This window comes from Micropterus salmoides, unplaced genomic scaffold, assembly GCF_014851395.1.
Source record: "Micropterus salmoides isolate LMB-PRFRI ecotype aquatic unplaced genomic scaffold, ASM1485139v1 Ms_hic_scaffold_792, whole genome shotgun sequence".
Classification (NCBI taxonomy): Eukaryota; Metazoa; Chordata; class Actinopteri; order Centrarchiformes; family Centrarchidae; genus Micropterus; species Micropterus salmoides.
The window spans coordinates 4,063-21,041 of NW_024044562.1; the positions used below are offsets into that span (position 1 = coordinate 4,063).

Genomic DNA, 16,979 nt, shown 5'->3' on the forward strand with positions numbered 1-16,979 from the left:
GGAAAAGAAAGGGTTAAACAAATGAAAGACTTTCACTTTTAGTTAACACAAAAGACTTATCATCATTCTATATGGACTGGTGTTGTAATTGTAAATAAAATGGGTATAATAATAATATACCTGGGTTGTATTATAAGGTTTAAAAAAGGGGGAGTGATTAAAATGTCATTATGTTTTGTTCTGTCTTTAAATAGTCTTCTCAAGAAAAGTGATATATCTATCATTTCTATAAACTATATTTTATTAAGGTCATGCATCATTTGCAAAACCACAGTAAGAATCATTTCTTCATTTCAACTTGGGGATTTACAGACATTCTTCTGTTCACCCATATTGATGTAAAGAGGAAGGAAGCCACAGCAGCTTGATTACCACAATTGGTTCAACCACACAGACACAAACTCTTCAAAGACCACGTCCTCCCTTTTTGTTTAGAAATGTTTATTGTAACTTACTACATACAGGATTACTCATGTGATCTACTGATGTGATTTAACAGACAGCAGCTATGGGTTTAACAGCAGCAGTGAGTGGATACGTTTTCCTTCTCTCTGTACAAGGTACTGTACATCTAAATTTATCGTATCGTATTTATTCGTCACTAATTAAACTAAAAGAGGCAGTGAACAATTTTACTTTGGGAGGGAGGGGAAGACATTGAAATGTGTATTGTCTGAGAGAAACCTGTAGTAGTGAAGAGAGCTTTAGGTTGTTCTCAACGTTTGCTAGAGTAAATTTAGAGGCCGGTAGTTCTCAGTGAAATAGCCCTTAAAAAACCCAGTGTACACCACCTGCCAAATATAACAATTGACAAAAGTTAGGCAGTAGCTGGTGACCGCATTGAAGCTCCACGACTTGGAGGAGTAACTAGTATAAATAAGTGTATTAGTATAATATTATAACATTGAATAAAGAGTTTAGTGTTTACTAGTATGATGTTAGTATTATGTTAATGTATTTGTAACAGTAGGAGACAGAACGGACACAAACGCAACGCTGAGGGTTTGAAAAAGAGGTTTATTGAGGAAAAAGGGGGACGAGGAAGGACGGGAGGAAAGAAGGGGAGAGGCAGACGAGTCCGCGGGGGAGCGGAAGGTGCTTAGGCTGGAGGTTCGAGGGAAGCTGGCAGACGTGGAGGAGAGGATGCGGTGACTGGGGACCCGGCGGGGTGCAAGGGGGGAACTCATCTGTTTCCGTGGTTTGTCATTTAGTTCATGTGCATCACCTGTGTTTAGTTAATTACCATTATCATCATCTGTTCCACCTGTGTTCTGTTAATCAGTGTTCATCTGTGTTAGTATTTAGTTCCTTCAGTTCAGTCAGTCTTTGGCCGTTCTACTTTGTAGTCTTGTTTAGTCTGTACACATCCTGCCTGTCTGTACCTTTTGGAGTTACTTTATTAGTAAAACATTTGAATTGGTTGAAGTTGGGTTATTTTTGATCCAACTCCTGGGTTAAAAAGGGACCATCTAATTTCTGGTTTATTTCAACCCAGATATTGGGGTTGTTCTTTTGACCCAGAAGTTGGGTTATATTAAGTACAATGTTGGGTGTTTATTAACCCAGAAATTGGGTCAAAAAGAATAACACAATTTTCTGGGTTGAAATAACCCAGAAATTAGTTGGTCTTAGTGATTGTATACAAGAAACCCATCTATACAGTAAATGGCCTGACTTTTGCTGACTTGATAGTCAAATGTCACTGCAGGCGACTGCAGGGGTGAGGTGTCAAACACACAGTATCAGGCCAGGGACAAGTTTAGTTTACACACACAGGCCTAAAATTATTTAAGTAATGTCTTTTGAAAACATCTACAGCAATGGGTTAAGGTGTACAGGGGAAAAGTCACACATGGAATACCTGCAGATAACACTTTTTATTTATAGAATATGCCTATTTTCACCATTGGGTGAAAATAATGAACTGAACAATACAATAACACTCCTGTGTTGTAAGCTTTCTTGTTGGAATATAAACTATTGTGTGTACAGTGGCCATCAACTTGGGGGCTGATGCCTGGAAATTAACTTTTGCCTCAGTTGCTACATTTCTCTTTGCAGAAGAAGCTCATTGAAATATATGTTAAAGGAAACGGTTTTCCATATATTATTGAATATGTCAGCATTACATCTACTTATCTCGAAATGTATATTAAACTGAATGCAGCATTATAGACAATATTTTGTCTTTGTAATCCATGTTTCATCATAACAATTTAATAATACATTGCATTTAAACAGCACTTTTCATACACAAAAAGCAGTAGCGTACTGGTCCTACCAGACTGGACATGCAGACTGCCAAAATATGTATCCCTCTCCATAATGTACAGATGACGGCCTAGCATCAAGTATTTAATTTTGTGTATACTTTACATCATGACTAATAACAGGGCTGAATATGGAGAAGTTTCTATTTTCCTAGCAAAAGTTATATTGGGATACATATTATTTCAGACTGTATGTGATGGTTTTCAACCTGCCATAAAACACATCCCCCTTTACAATGCACAGATGACAGCCTACTATCAAGTATTTAACTTTGTGTATACTTCACATCATGACTAATAACAGGAGTGAATATAGAGACATTTGTTGTTTCCTAGCAAAAGTTACAGTGGGATTCAAAATACAAACTGGGATCCAGAGAATGTCTAGTACACTAGAGCCTAAACTGTTCATTAAGCCTTACAAAGAAGTGTTCATCAAGAATGTAACTTGAGCTAAAGTTAACAAGAATGTTTTTTTTTTGTATAATGTAATTCAATAAAACTATAACTAAGTTACTGAAAAGATCCTGTTACTGAAACATACTAAAACATTACATTATATACTAAACAAGACATTTTGAAAGCTTGAATATTGCCTTGGTCTCTTTGTCCCGGATTGAATGGGCCCCTCTGACAAAACAACTGGCCCCAGCCTGGCCTGGTCTAGAAACGCCACTGGTGCCAAAGTAGTTTAGGGAAATGTAGCTTCACAAAAAGAAGCACCTCCACTACAAATGAAATTCTGTCTCCTGGTGTTGTTGAGTCTGACTGTAGTTTCTGATGTGCTCTGTGTTACAGTGATACAGGGTCAGTATGGCTGGGGAGTGACTTACACCTCTACTCGGATCTGTGCCTTAAAAGGATCAACTGTGGAAATAAGCTGCACCTACACATACCCATCCAGAATAAATGGCCGTGATACTATAGTTCAGGAAACATTCTGGTTTACTCAGATGAATAGATATGTACCTGTGGATCTGAGAAAAGACTCAAGATACACAGGTCGTTTGCAGTACAGTTGTTCTAACAACATCTGCACTCTGAGAATCACAGACCTGAGAGAGAGCGACTCAGCTCAGTACAAGTTGATGTTCATAACAAACCAGCCAGATGGAAGATTTACTGGTTCACCTGGAGTCACTTTGTCTGTCACAGGTAACATTTTCATTAAATTCTTAATTATTTTCAGATGTTCAGCATCTAGGAAACAATAATATAATGTGGTCGTGTGTATTTTCATGTATGCATGTTGACAGTTTTGTCTAAATTAACAATACTGTTCCCTCATCAAATCCAGATCTCCATGTGCAGCTCAGCAACCAACAGCTGCTTTGTCACAGCAGCTGTCGTCTACCTGATCGTCCTTCCTACGTCTGGTACAAGAATGGACAAACATTTCTGAAAGAAACATCTTATTCAGATGACATTTCTACTGCAGACAGTTATTCCTGTGCTGTGAAAGGACTGGAGGGTTTCCCCTCTCCTTCAGTGTGTGAGTTTATCCCACAATCTTCCACTCACACAACACCATCTGGTGGAGCTGTATAACTACATGTATTTTAATAAGGAGACTCCCATTGTGACTCCTCACCAACTCTGGTTTAAAAAATGGTCAAAAAATGTTTTATCTTTCAGGTGTCTATGGTCATTCATGCAACAGAGTGACTTACACTGACAGAAGCATCTGTGCCTTCAAAGGCTCATCAGTGGACATTTCTTGTACTTACAACAGTTATTACACTATCAGATCTAAATTCTGGTTCAGTCCTGAACGTAGTCTTCAGTGGCAGAATCCCTCACAGCCTGAGGACCTTAGTGAAGACTCCCAGTATGCAGGTCGTGTTCAGGTCCTTGAAACAGAGAGAGGACGCTCCACTCTGAGAATCACTGACCTGAGAGAGAGCGACTCAGCTGAGTATCACTTCAAATTCAACACATGGAGCTTTGAATGGAGGAGTAGTTTACCTGGTACAACTCTGACTGTCACAGGTACTGATGAACACAAACTGTAACAGCACATTTAAACTATCTGATGACAAGTGAATGTGCAGAATAGTGATCCTGATGGGAAATACTTTATTATACTAATCATATTATTTTAATGTTTTTGATTGCATGATTGTCATGTTATTTTCACAGATCCAGATCTCCAGGTGCAGGTGATCAGATCAACAGTCTACAAGCATTATACTGATGCAGACCTGCTTTGTCACAGCAGCTGTCGTCTACCTGATCGTTCTTCCTACATCTGGCTCAAGAATGGACAGAAAATTCAGAGAGAAACATTTTCTTCTTATTCAGTCAGGAGTTATTCTGCAGACAGTTATTCCTGTGCTGTGAAAGGACTGGAGGGTTTCCCCTCTCCTTCAGTGTGTGAGTTTACTGCACAATCTTCAACTCACATAACACCATCTGGTGGAGCCGTAAAACTACATGTAGTTTTAATACAGACACCCTCATTGTGACTCCTCACCAACTCTGGTTTAAAAAATGGTCAGTAATGGTTTGGTCTTTTTTTTTTAAATAAAGAGACCCCCCATTGTGACTCCTCAGTAGTGTTGGGCAAGTTATTCAGGAATTTTATTATCTTACTTTCAACATATCTGCTTCAAAAAGTAATATTATTACTTTATTTATCACTGGGTATTGAACGTAATTAATTACATTACTTGTGACATTACTATATTACTTTCCCTACCCCCGCCGGGCCCCCTACTTAAAAGTGAGAGACAACCTGTTTAGCCAGCTCATTTTAGAAATGAATCCACTTTAATGGAACAATAATTAACCTTCAACAATCAGCCAAACTGGAGATGCTGCAGCCTCTCAAACCAGATGATGCTAGTATAGGGTTAACAGGTTAACATAGAAACATTGTTTTTATCTGGGAGCAGCATAAACAGTCTATGTTCAGTAACAAGTGTCCCTGTTAGAGTTAGGTGACGTGGTCACGTGACGCACATGCCTATGGAGGACCGATCCTGACACAGTCAGAAATAAATACAGAAATAAATAAATGCTCAATAAATAAATAAGCATCCAATTAAATACACAAAAAAATAAAGTAAATAAATAAATGTAGGTTGTAATTAAATTATACAAGGAGACATAAATGTATATATTTTAATTAGTGCCTTTACTTATTCACCTTTGTTATAATTACCTTATTTATTTATTCTCCGTTATAATCTTCAACTTTATTTATTACTATTTTTTTTATGTATTTAATATTATTTATGTGTCTGTTAATATTTTTGTCTGTTTTATTCTTCCTTTGTATTTTTTTACCTTATTTATTTTCACCCATGGTATTTATTTCTGCCTGTCCTTTTTACATTTCTGTATGCATTTCTGCCTTATTATGCAAATGAGGAGGGGCTGTGTCTCAAGGGGTCATCTTCTCTCCTATTGGTGGACCAGTCAGACAGGAGAGCTCTAGGCCTACTCTGCCTGCAGACATCCAGCATCCTCACAGTCAGATGGCTTCCTTCAGTGCGCTGAGGTGTTTAACAACTCTGAAGACACTAACAGCAATGTCTTCCTTCTCTTTTCACGTAGACGCTCCGACAGACAGTGCTTTCAGTTTGCTGCATGCATGGACACAGAACTGCGGTATAGGGAGAAGCACACGGTCAGCTGGGTGCAGCTAAATCTGGAGTGCACTCGTATTCAATTCTGTATGGTAAATTCAGTTTTAACGGAGCAGAGCGAGCTGACAGGCAGAGTTAGAGACTTTTTCTGTCCGTTTCTCTCTTTACAAAGACGCATGTTGCAGTCAGAGTCTTCTCTGAGATGCGAGCACGACATACAACACAATTATCAAATTACACATCGGATATACAGTATGAAAATAAGATTGATTGGATTATACTCACAGGAAGTATAAAACCTGTTAAATGCATCTATTAAAAGTAAAGTAACACAAAAATGTCAGGGAAATTACTTTACTTAGATTTAAGTACTGCAGTTGTACATTTGAAATACCTTCCTACCTTTCTGATAGGAAGCCTTCTTGAGGTGGTATAAAACATTTCTTCTTAAATTATGATTTGAGTTGTGGACAACTATGACCACATGAATTAAAAAAATTAAACATTTCACTGCCCAAGTCAGCTATAACACAAGTCTTGTTCATTAGACTACATGCTGTACAGTATTTGTGGACAGATTTTGTCCCAGGATTTATTATGCATTTCTTCTTCTTCGCTGCACGATTTAGAATAATAAGGTGAGAAATGGGTCTATTCTGAGTTCATCCTGAACATGGTTATGTTCTCCGCATGCCTCCTTCTGTGTTTTCTGTGTGAGACATAGAAGTACAGTAACTAAAGTTAGCCTTCATTAAATCATTTCGACTGGTTAAGTGCAGTAAAGTTAACTTTAAATTGACTTCACCACCACACATAAAACATGGCTTAATAGCAATCACATTTAACAGAAGCATAAAATTCTTCTTACTGGTAACTGTTAAGATTAGTTTATTTGTTAGTCACCACCACTAGCTTAAGAGCTTTAGCCTATATGATGTTAGCACTACATAAATTAGCCTAGCGGCTAACAGATTTTTACTCTCCTCATAGCTAAACAGATTACATGTAGTATTCATAATACTCACCGCTGGTGAAGTCACTGCATCTCCCGACACAACACCACCCTGAATAGCGTTTTTGTTGAAACAGCAGCTGAAAACAGCAGAGCAACGAGCTGCTCCATGTAGAAGCATTTACCGTAAATACTCGAATAGGAGTGCACTCCAGATTTAGCTGCAGCTAACTGATGTGGCCCTCAGAAACAACAGCTCACTTTCCTGCAGTTCTGTGTACGTATAAGTCGCTAATTGAAAACTCTGTAGGTCAGAGTGTCCACATGAAAAGAGAAGGAAGACATGGCTGGTAGTGTCTTCAAACAGAGTTGCTAAACACCTCAGCGCACTGAAGGAAGCCATCTGACTGTGTGAAGAGCAGCTTGTTGATGTGTGCAAGCAGAGAAGGCCTGGAGCTCTCCCGTCTGACTGGTCCACCTATGGGCAGAAGTTGACCCCTAGAGACAAAGCCCCTCCTCATTTGCATAATGAGGCAGAAATGCATACAGAAATGTAAAAGGACAGACAAAGGAAATACAAAGGAAGAATAAAACAGACAAAAATATTAAAACACACACATAAATAAATACATTTAAAAAATAAGTAATTAATAAATAAAGTTGAAGATTACACTGGACAATAAATAAATAAGGTAATTATTACAAAAGTGAATAAGTAAAGGTGCTAATTAAAATATATACATTTATGTCTCCTTGTATAATTTAATTACTACCTACATTTATTTATTTACTTTATTTTTTTGTGTATTTAATTGGATGCTTATTTATTTATGGAGCATTTATTTATTTCTGTATTTAATTCTGACTGTGCCAGGATCGGTCCTCCATACACGCCTGCCCGCTGCTGATGTTGAATTGTCTTGAACTTTTTGTAGGGGACGCACAGCACAAATCATTGGAAGAGAGACTGGTCCTCGTTCTTTGTGAGTTTCCAGAATCTATAGGCTACTGTTTACTAAATAGTTATCAGGACATTAACAGGAGGGAATTCACATGAGCATCCCCGTAAAACTAGATGAAGGCCTATCAGGTAAAGTTACGTAGCCTATAATTTTAAGTTAAATAGGTGTAGCGCACAGAAGCTGTTGCCATGGTTACTCTCCATAGAGCTCCTGCCTTTTAAGGCCTTTTCACACGGGAAGCAACACTCCGCCCTGCTTAGTCACCTGGGCCTGCAGGGTCGCTCTGCACTACTCATGTGAACAGACACAGAGACAAACGGCGCTCTATAGATATTAACCACAGCAACGGCTTCTGTGCGCTACTGTGTTCCTTCATAGCCTAGCTTAAAGTAAAACCATAAGTAACGTTAGTTGATAGGGTATATTATTATATTAAATTGTTCATATAGCTGATAAATCTAGTCATGCAAACACCCTCCTGTTAGTGTCCCGATCACATGTAGCCTATTTCATCGAAGTCACAGACAGCGAGGATCAGTCTCTCATCCATCTTCTTTTTGTGTTGCACGTCGCATAGAGAAAGTTCAAGTCAATTCAACTTTGGCAGGGGCGTTTGTCGCTACGCCCCGCGCCTCCCTTCCTCTCATTGAAAATGAATTAAGAGGCACGTAAATCGCTTCCTGTGTGAAAAGGCCTTAACTCGCAGAGCGCTTTCTCCCTTTTTGTTCACCGCAGCAAAGAGAAAATTCCTCAGACAAACTTCTTCCCCAATAGGCTACTAATCAGCATGCAGTGTGTAGCTATCCACTTCGCTATGGCATTTGATCGCTTGTCTTGCTTTTGTTTATCTACTTCTCCCACACGCTGCATCCAACGTAGTCTGCCGAAGCCTTCCTCCGCTGCTTGTTTGGGTGGGTGATTTGCTGGCTGATCAACATCCCACCCCTCCTGTGACCCATGGTTTGACTCAGTGCTTGAAGTGGGCCATTTTGCTCTTTGGCAAGCGGAACATTTTCTTGTGTAGCTGCTGGTACTCTCCTCTGTCCTCTCCATATCAGGTACTCTGGGCGCTACCTGATGCTGACCTGTTCCCGTTCTCACCTGCCTGCTAATCTCTGTCGGCGCAGAGAGACGAGGGAGAAGAGAAGCTCGGGTGCCTCTCAAGCAGCTGAGCTGAATGTAGCTTGTCAATGTCGCTTGTCCTGAACCGACCAGTCACAGCCTGGATGAGGCAGGACATTTAAAATATTGACAGATAGGTGTCATTTACACTGTGGACGCTGGGGACAGGTCAGAATCTGAATGTCTCCATCACAAGTTTTTGTTAAAAATGTTCTGACAAACAGCAACAAGAAATGTTGAATAACACATGAAACAATCCGCAGTAGGAAAACATGCAATGCAACTGAAATATAGAAGAAACAAATGTGCATGTAATTACTGCATTATATTCTATTATATTTCTATATAGACATTTATAAGACATTTCCTCCATAAACTGGTGGTGAAAATGTGTTCAGAATGCAGAAAATTAACTGGTTAATGCTGACACATTTTTTTCCACTTCAAGCACTGGTTTGACTGTATGTGTATTCAGAGCTAATGAGCAACGGACTGTTTTAACGTGCAATTAAAATAATAGTTGCCATTAATTAGAATGAATGCGTTAAGACAATAATACTGCATTAACATGTCCAGACCTAATATATTTAAAAAAACAAAGGCTCTCCCAATTAAATAGCTTTTTTCTTCTTCTTAATTACTTTCTTATAAATAAATAAAATTTCTTAATGCCACTGGCTGAAATAATAAAATAAGCAAGTCCCTCCTTACTTTAGAACTAACTAGTGCAGTGCCTGTTCACATACCCATAATGTTAGGTTGACTGGATGAACGGTTCTCGACATAATGGAAAGAAAGATGTCTTTCAGCACATAATTTATAAAAGCAATATTCAGTGTTGTTACAAAACATAAAACATTTCTTAAAGCCACCAGCATAAAAAAAAAAATGAAAGCAAGCCCTCCCGAGTGCATGCATCACTGGCATCAGTGCGACCCCATGGTCCAGGATCGTTGCACAAAAAACTGAGCCCTGTACATAATAATTCTCTATGGGCTCCTCTCATCCACTGCTATTTGTTATAGTATCTTTGTAGGCCCTCCACAGATAAGGCCCCTGTATACTACATATTACTGATAACACTGCTCCTCACCAACTCTGGTTTAAAGATGGTCAAAAAAATTTTTTATCTTTCAGGTGTCCATGGTCAAACCAGCAACAGAGTGACTTACACTGACAGAAGCATCTGTGCCGTCAAAGGCTCATCAGTGGACATTTCTTGTACTTATAACAGTTATGAAACTATCACATCTAGATTCTGGTTCAGTCCTGAACGTAGTCTTCAGTGGCAGAATCCCTCACAGCCTGAGGACCTTAGTGAAGACTCCCAGTATGCAGGTCGTGTTCAGGTCCTTGATACAGAGAGAGGACGCTCCACTCTGAGAATCACTGACCTGAGAGAGAGCGACTCAGCTGAGTATCACTTCAAATTCACAGCAGGAAGCTTTGAATGGAGGAGTAGTTTACCTGGTACAACTCTGACTGTCACAGGTACTGATTCTTGATTAACGCAAACTGATGTATACAAACAAATTAGTAAATTTAAAAAGGCAGTTAATGTGAACAGCTGTTTAATATAAACTGTAGATGTTAAATGTAAAGTTGGTGGTGAAAATATGATCATTATGAGTTTTCTTCCTCTTCACCTCACCTAAGTTCGCTCTTGACTATTTTACCTGTTGGATTATTCTGACTGTGTGGCTTTGATTTTGCAGTTGAGTATTTAATGGTCAGTGACATTACTGTGTTTTTTGTCCAGCTCTGCAGGTGCAGGTCACCAGAATAAAAGTCCATGGGTCTTATATAGAGGCAGTGCTGCTTTGTCACAGCAGCTGTCATCTTCCTGATCGTCCTTCCTACGTCTGGTTCAAGAATGTGAAGAAAATGGAAAGGGTGGAGACATCTTCTTATAAACATCAGTTTTATCCCGGAGATATCATTTTGTGTGCTGTTAAAGGTCATGAGGATTTCCGCTCTCCTTCAGTGTGTGAGTTTACTACACTGTGTCAGAAAAACAACACACATACACACTAACATTACAATACAATTTCAGACATAACCGCCTTCTAGATCTTAATTCAGACACAGCAGTATTATTTATAGAAAAAAACTCTAATACCAGTAGAAAAACAATATTCTGATATACAGTATGTTGTTATATAAAATTTTCAAATCTTTCTAGGGCTGTCCCCGACTAAGGATTTACTTGACGATTTAAAGAATCGTCAAGTCCTGCCTATAGTCGACTGATAGTCCAATCACATGTGTTTTTGTATGGGGCGATTGCGTACAAAAACACACTTGGGGGGGGTTAACACGCTAGCTCCGCTTTAATCTTGAGAAGCTGCAGAGCTACAGTCTCGATTCATTCAACTTACACTGTAAATTTCCAGCTAAACTGATGCCTTTTGAAGACCCTTTTCTCTCTCTCTCTCTCTCTCTCTCTCTCTCTCTCTCTCTCTCTCTCTCTCTCTCTCTCTCTCTCTCTCTCTCTCGCCTGTCATTCACCAGTCTTGTGCCGAGTTTCAGGTGCATTCTGTGTTGCCGACAACTACATGCACGTCGCGGTTCCTTGTGGGTCTATTTCAAGTAGCCGGCTATTTAAAAACGCTATAATATCTTTGTGTGGTTCATCAACGGTGATAAATTATCCCGAAAGTCCCGCAGGTGCGGACAACTCGGCACAACACCAGTGAAGCTGGGGCTCCGTCTCTTCAGCAAGTGTTCCTCTTCTGCCACTGCACACACACACGCTACGTCTACACCCAGGGTTAAGGTTACAATTTTGGATTTATTTATGCAATTTAAAAACATTTATTGAAATTTTTTTTCTTTTTAAATGTTTATTTATAGCATTAAATGTTAAAATGTGAATTGTAATAGGCAGTAGATTAATTTATTGGTAGAAAACTGGTAGTTCTATGTAAAATGACGTTGAGCACCCCCATATCGCCAAAATGACATGACCTGGATATTGTTAACCTGTAACTTTTCATTTTCATAGTTAAATTTGAAAATGGAATTAACAGTTTCCCAAGATTTATTCCTGACAGACAGACAGATGGTCTTTATCTTAACAGTCATAAATCAGAAACACATAAGTACTGCTACCACCACAGAGACTGGATAAAATTACATGAACTTGAAAACATTTGAAGACTAAAACTCTGTAACCAGATCTGAACACAGACAAGACTGAAGATTCAAAATAGCAAATGAAGAGCACAAGAACCTGTTTTTTTCCAAACATAGATTTTGCTCCCACTCCCAATAATTGTATACAGTCTGTTATGTAGACTCAAAAGAATAATTTACAAAACAGAACAAGGAAATGATCTGCCAGCTGGCAACACCTACAACTCAACTGAGAAGACTGTCAGGACTGACTCAGCATATGCAACCTGAACACAACCAGTATCCTGTATATAGAGACAAAGTGTGGATATGTTTTAAATACAAATTATTAAAGACTGACAGTTTTCAACAGCAGGAGTCAAACCTGGGACAGCTCCAGGATCAGCACTCTGTACAGCTGTTGTGACTATTAATACGAAGCAAACAGGAGTTTAAATGGAAATATTCAATTGTCTATAATAACATATTCTCATCCTTATGTTATTGACGTTCATCTCTCCTCCAGATGGTCCAAAGCTTCCCTCTGTGTCAGTGAGTCCCTCTGCTGAGATAGTGGAGGGCAGTTCAGTGACTCTGACCTGCAGCAGTGATGCTAACCCAGCAGCTAAATACACCTGGTACAAGGAGAACCAAAGACTGCTCAGTGAAGAACCACAGCTTGTCTTCAGCTCCATCCAGTCCTCTGACTCTGGAGAGTATTACTGTGCAGCTGAGAATGAGCTGGGGAGGATGACATCTGAATACATCATTAATGTCAAATGTAAGTGATGAGTTTAACATCTTATATCTACCCAATCTATGCAGAAGATTTTATTGACCTTGTGCCGGTTTGGGATTCAAAAAGTCACACATCCATTCGGCAGACCACCTTCTAGGTCAGACAGACATAGATAAAAAAATGTCTTTGGGCCCTTTTTTTCCCCTGAAACTGAAATGTAGCACTTTTGTGTTAATAGTATAATCCTTGCACAGTGAAGTCAACTTGGAAGAGAAGCTGAACACATTATTGGTATTATTAATAATCCACTCGACATAATGGGAAAACAAATTGTGATTTTGAAATTGTGAGATATATATCTATATATACACACACACACATATATTGCTTAAGAAATGCCATGACAACTTTGAAATAGGATTCATCACCAATCACCTAACTTACAAAGCTTGAAAATGTGTTGAATGTGTTGAAAATGGCACTATGCCAACCACATTGACATTGCAGGCACCTCCGCTCTAAGGAGAGCCATGTAAGTTGCAGTGTACTTGTTTTTGCAAAATTGGAGGTCCCAGCAGCACATTGCTCCACACACTGAAGAAATAATGTTTTGCCCAGAATGTCAGAGGTTTTTAGATCAGTTTTTATGTTTTCTAGCTTTTTTCTAGCTTTGTTGAGGCAACAACAGCCTTATGGTGTGTTCAAATGTGAAGTGAATTTTTGCCTTGCGTTACTTGCGCGAGTTTGACTGCTGCACAATTTGTCTTTACTTGTGTTACTAGCACACAACTCGCAAATATTCCCCCAATCTGGTTAACTACAGTGTTATGAACCCAAAATAAACATTTGCTGTGATTTAATTGCAATAAACTGACCAAAACGATGCCAAAATGACAACATCATGATGCAGATTGGTTAAACATATGAATTCATGCTTTGTCAGGTCTGTCTGCAAGATGACAAGCAAACCACTTTTAAAAAAGCTTATTTTCTAAATGGTGTTTGGATCAATGGGGCTATGCTATTCTAGATGGTTTTCCAATAAAGTACAGCAATAGCTGGAATGAAGTAATGGACACATCATTTCTGAACTTACCAGGTAGTTTGACTTCCTTGCCTACGTCTCTCCAAACAGACTCCTGTTTTTTCCGGTTATATAAATATGAAGTAGTATCACAGAGCTCTGGCTCCACAAACAGCTACAATGAAAACAGTGGAGGTCGTAAACTTGGTGGCTGCAGACAGGATGAGAAGTGCGGGTGAAGATAAATCCACTTTTTAAATTTTAATAAAAAAATGGATTTAATTAAAATTAACTCTGAGCTACTATTGCCGATAAGCAGAGGCTCTGTCCCTCTGCTCTGCCCGGTCCTCTCCACATAACACTCTGAATAGCCGGGTTATACTTGTGTTGAGAATAACTTTTCTCACCTGAACGTGGCTCACAATAATATCATTTCAACAACATTTGCGTCTTCCAACCATCGCCTAATTTGTGTCTATGCATGGACTTGGTATGTAACTGCGTTGAATGAAAGATTTGCTTCTTGTTTTATTCAATTCAATTCAAGTCAATTTTATTTATATAGCGCCAAATCACAACAACAGTTATCTCACAGCGCTTTTCATAAAAGAGCAGGTCTAGACCGTACTCTGTGATGCTATTTACAGAAGCCCAACAGTTCCCACCAAGAGCAAGCACTAGGCGACAGAGGCAAGGAAAAACTTCCTTTTAAGAGGCAGAAACCTCGAGCAGAACCATGGCTCAGGGTGGGCGGCCATCTGCCTCGACCGGTTGGGGTGAGAGAGAGAGAGAGAGAGAGAGAGAGAGAGAGAGAGAGAGAGAGAGAGATGTAAGGAGAGAGAGGGGAGGGAGGCAGCCTACACAATATACACACAGAGGTACACACAGTGAAGGTAATGTTGCTATAGACTAAATGAAAAATGGTACAGATATTTATAATTAATAGTGTTAATGGTAACCATCGTAATGTTAATGATTATAATAACAATAATAACAATAAGACTAGCAACAATAGTCGTTGCAGTAGAGGGTGTCGAGCAGGAACACGGGGGCAGCAGGTGACCCGCAGCCACAGCTCCAGACTCCACAGCTCCAGAGCCAGAAAACCTGCAGGAAGTGATAGGAGAGAGGAGAGAGACGAGAAAGCACAAGACTACCAGAAAGGGGAGAAGTTGTGTTAGTAACATGCAATAATGGGATAAGGTTGCATACAGAGGGAGAGAAAGTAGAGGAGAGAGGAGCTCAGTGCATCATGGGAAATCCCCCGGCAGTCTAGGCCTATAGCAGCATAACTAAGGGATGGTTCAGGACTCACCTGAGCCAGCCCTAACTATAAGCTTTATCAAAGAGGAAAGTCTTAAGCCTACTCTTAAATGTGGAGATGGTGTCTGCCTCCTGAACCCAAACTGGAACCTGGTTCCACAGGAGAGGAGCTTGATAGCTGAACGCTCTGGCTCCTAGTCTACTTTTGGAGACTCTAGGAACCACAAGTAACCCTGCATTCTGGGAGCGCAGTGCTCTGGTGGGGTAGTAAGGTACTATGAGCTCTTTAAGATAAGATGGTGCCTGACCATTAAGAGCTTTGTAGGTAAGAAGAATGATTTTAAATTCTATTCTGGATTTTACTGGAAGCCAATGCAAAGAAGCTAAAACAGGAGAAATGTGATCTCTTTTCCTGGTTCCTGTCAGAACACGTGCTGCAGCATTCTGGATCAGCTGAAGAGTCTTAATGGACTTTTTCGAGCAGCCTGATAATAAGGAATTGCAGTAATCCAGCCTAGAAGTAACAAATGCATGGACTAGTTTTTCTGCATCATTTTTAGACAGGATGTTCCTGATTTTCGCAATATTACGTAGGTGAAAAAAGGCGGTCCTTGAAATTTGCTTAATGTGAGACTTAAACGACATGTCCTGATCAAAGATAACTCCAAGATTCCTCACAGTGGTGCTGGAGGCCAAGGCGATGCCATCCAGGGAAACTATATCTTTAGATAATGCGTCACGGAGGTGCTTAGGCCCCAGAGCAATAACTTCAGTTTTATCTGAGTTTAACATGAGAAAATTACAGGTCATCCAGGTTTTAACATCCTGAAGGCACATTTGAAGTTTAGCTAACTGATGAGTTTCATCTGGCTTGATCGATAGATATAACTGAGTATCATCTGCATAACAATGAAAGCTTATGGAATGTTTCCTGATAATATTGCCTAAAGGAAGCATATATAAAGTGAAGAGGATTGGTCCAAGGACAGATCCTTGAGGAACTCCATGAGTAACTTTGGCGTGCATGGAGGACTCATCGTTAACATGTACAAACTGAAATCGATCTGATAAATAGGACTTAAACCAGCTTAGAGCGGTTCCTTTAATGCCAATGAAATATTCCAGTCTCTGCAATAGGATCTGATGGTCAATGGTATCAAATGCAGCACTAAGATCTAATAAAACCAGTACAGAGACAAGTCCTTTGTCTGATGCAATAAGGAGGTCATTAGTAATTTTCACCAGTGCTGTCTCTGTGCTATGATGAGCTCTAAATCCTGACTGAAAATCCTCAAATAAACTATTGCTCTGTAGAAAGTCACACAGCTGTTTAGCAACTGCTTTCTCCAGAACCTTAGAGAGAAATGGAAGGTTAGATATAGGTCTATAGTTGGCTAAAACATCCGGATCAAGTTTGGGCTTTTTCAGAAGAGGTTTAATTACAGCTACTTTAAAGTACTGTGGTACATAGCCTGTTGATAAAGATAGATTGATCATATCTAGTATAGAGGTGCTGACTAAGGGTAAACATCTTTAAGCAGCCTAGTCGGGATGGGGTCTAAGAGGCAGGTTGATGGTTTAGATGAAGAAATTATTGAAGTTAGTTGGTAAAGATTGAGGGAAGCAAAACAGTCTAAACATGTATCTGGTTCTACAGCTGTTTCTAAGGTTCCTGAGTTAAGAGATAAGTCGGTGCCAATTGAGGGCAGGTCTTGGTGAATTTTGTCTCTAATAGCTAGAATTTTATCATTAAAGAAGCTCATGAAATCGTAACTACTGAGAGCTATGGGAATACTTGGCTCAATAGAGCTGTGACTCTCTGTCAGCCTGGCTACAGTGCTGAAAAGAAACCTGGGGTTGTTCCTATTTTCCTCTATTAATGACGAGTAGTACGCTGCTCTGGCATTACGGAGGGCCTTCCTATAAGTTTTAAGACTATCTTG

At 39.5% G+C, this 16,979-nt stretch overlaps 1 protein-coding gene across 1 annotated transcript; it reads left to right on the top strand.

Moving 5' to 3' along the window:
• The first annotated feature begins 359 nt into the window (after window positions 1-359).
• LOC119893009 lies at window positions 360-10,615 on the top strand. Its single transcript, XM_038704927.1, has 5 exons — window positions 360-560; window positions 3,069-3,425; window positions 4,410-4,643; window positions 10,034-10,157; window positions 10,612-10,615. Exons 1-5 carry the CDS (start codon window positions 509-511, stop codon window positions 10,613-10,615), a joined length of 771 nt encoding a protein of 256 aa, XP_038560855.1. The 5' UTR covers window positions 360-508.
• Window positions 10,616-16,979: the final 6,364 nt, after the last annotated feature.

Coding starts and splice junctions, on each gene's coding strand:
- LOC119893009 (XM_038704927.1), top strand. CDS start 509: ATGGGTTTAACAGCAGCAGTGAGTGGATACGTTTTCCTTCTCTCTGTA. Junction 561..3,068: donor TTTCCTTCTCTCTGTACAAG/GTACTGTACATC, acceptor TCTGTGTTACAG/TGATACAGGGTCAGTATGGC. Junction 4,644..10,033: donor TTTCCCCTCTCCTTCAGTGT/GTGAGTTTACTG, acceptor TTTATCTTTCAG/GTGTCCATGGTCAAACCAGC.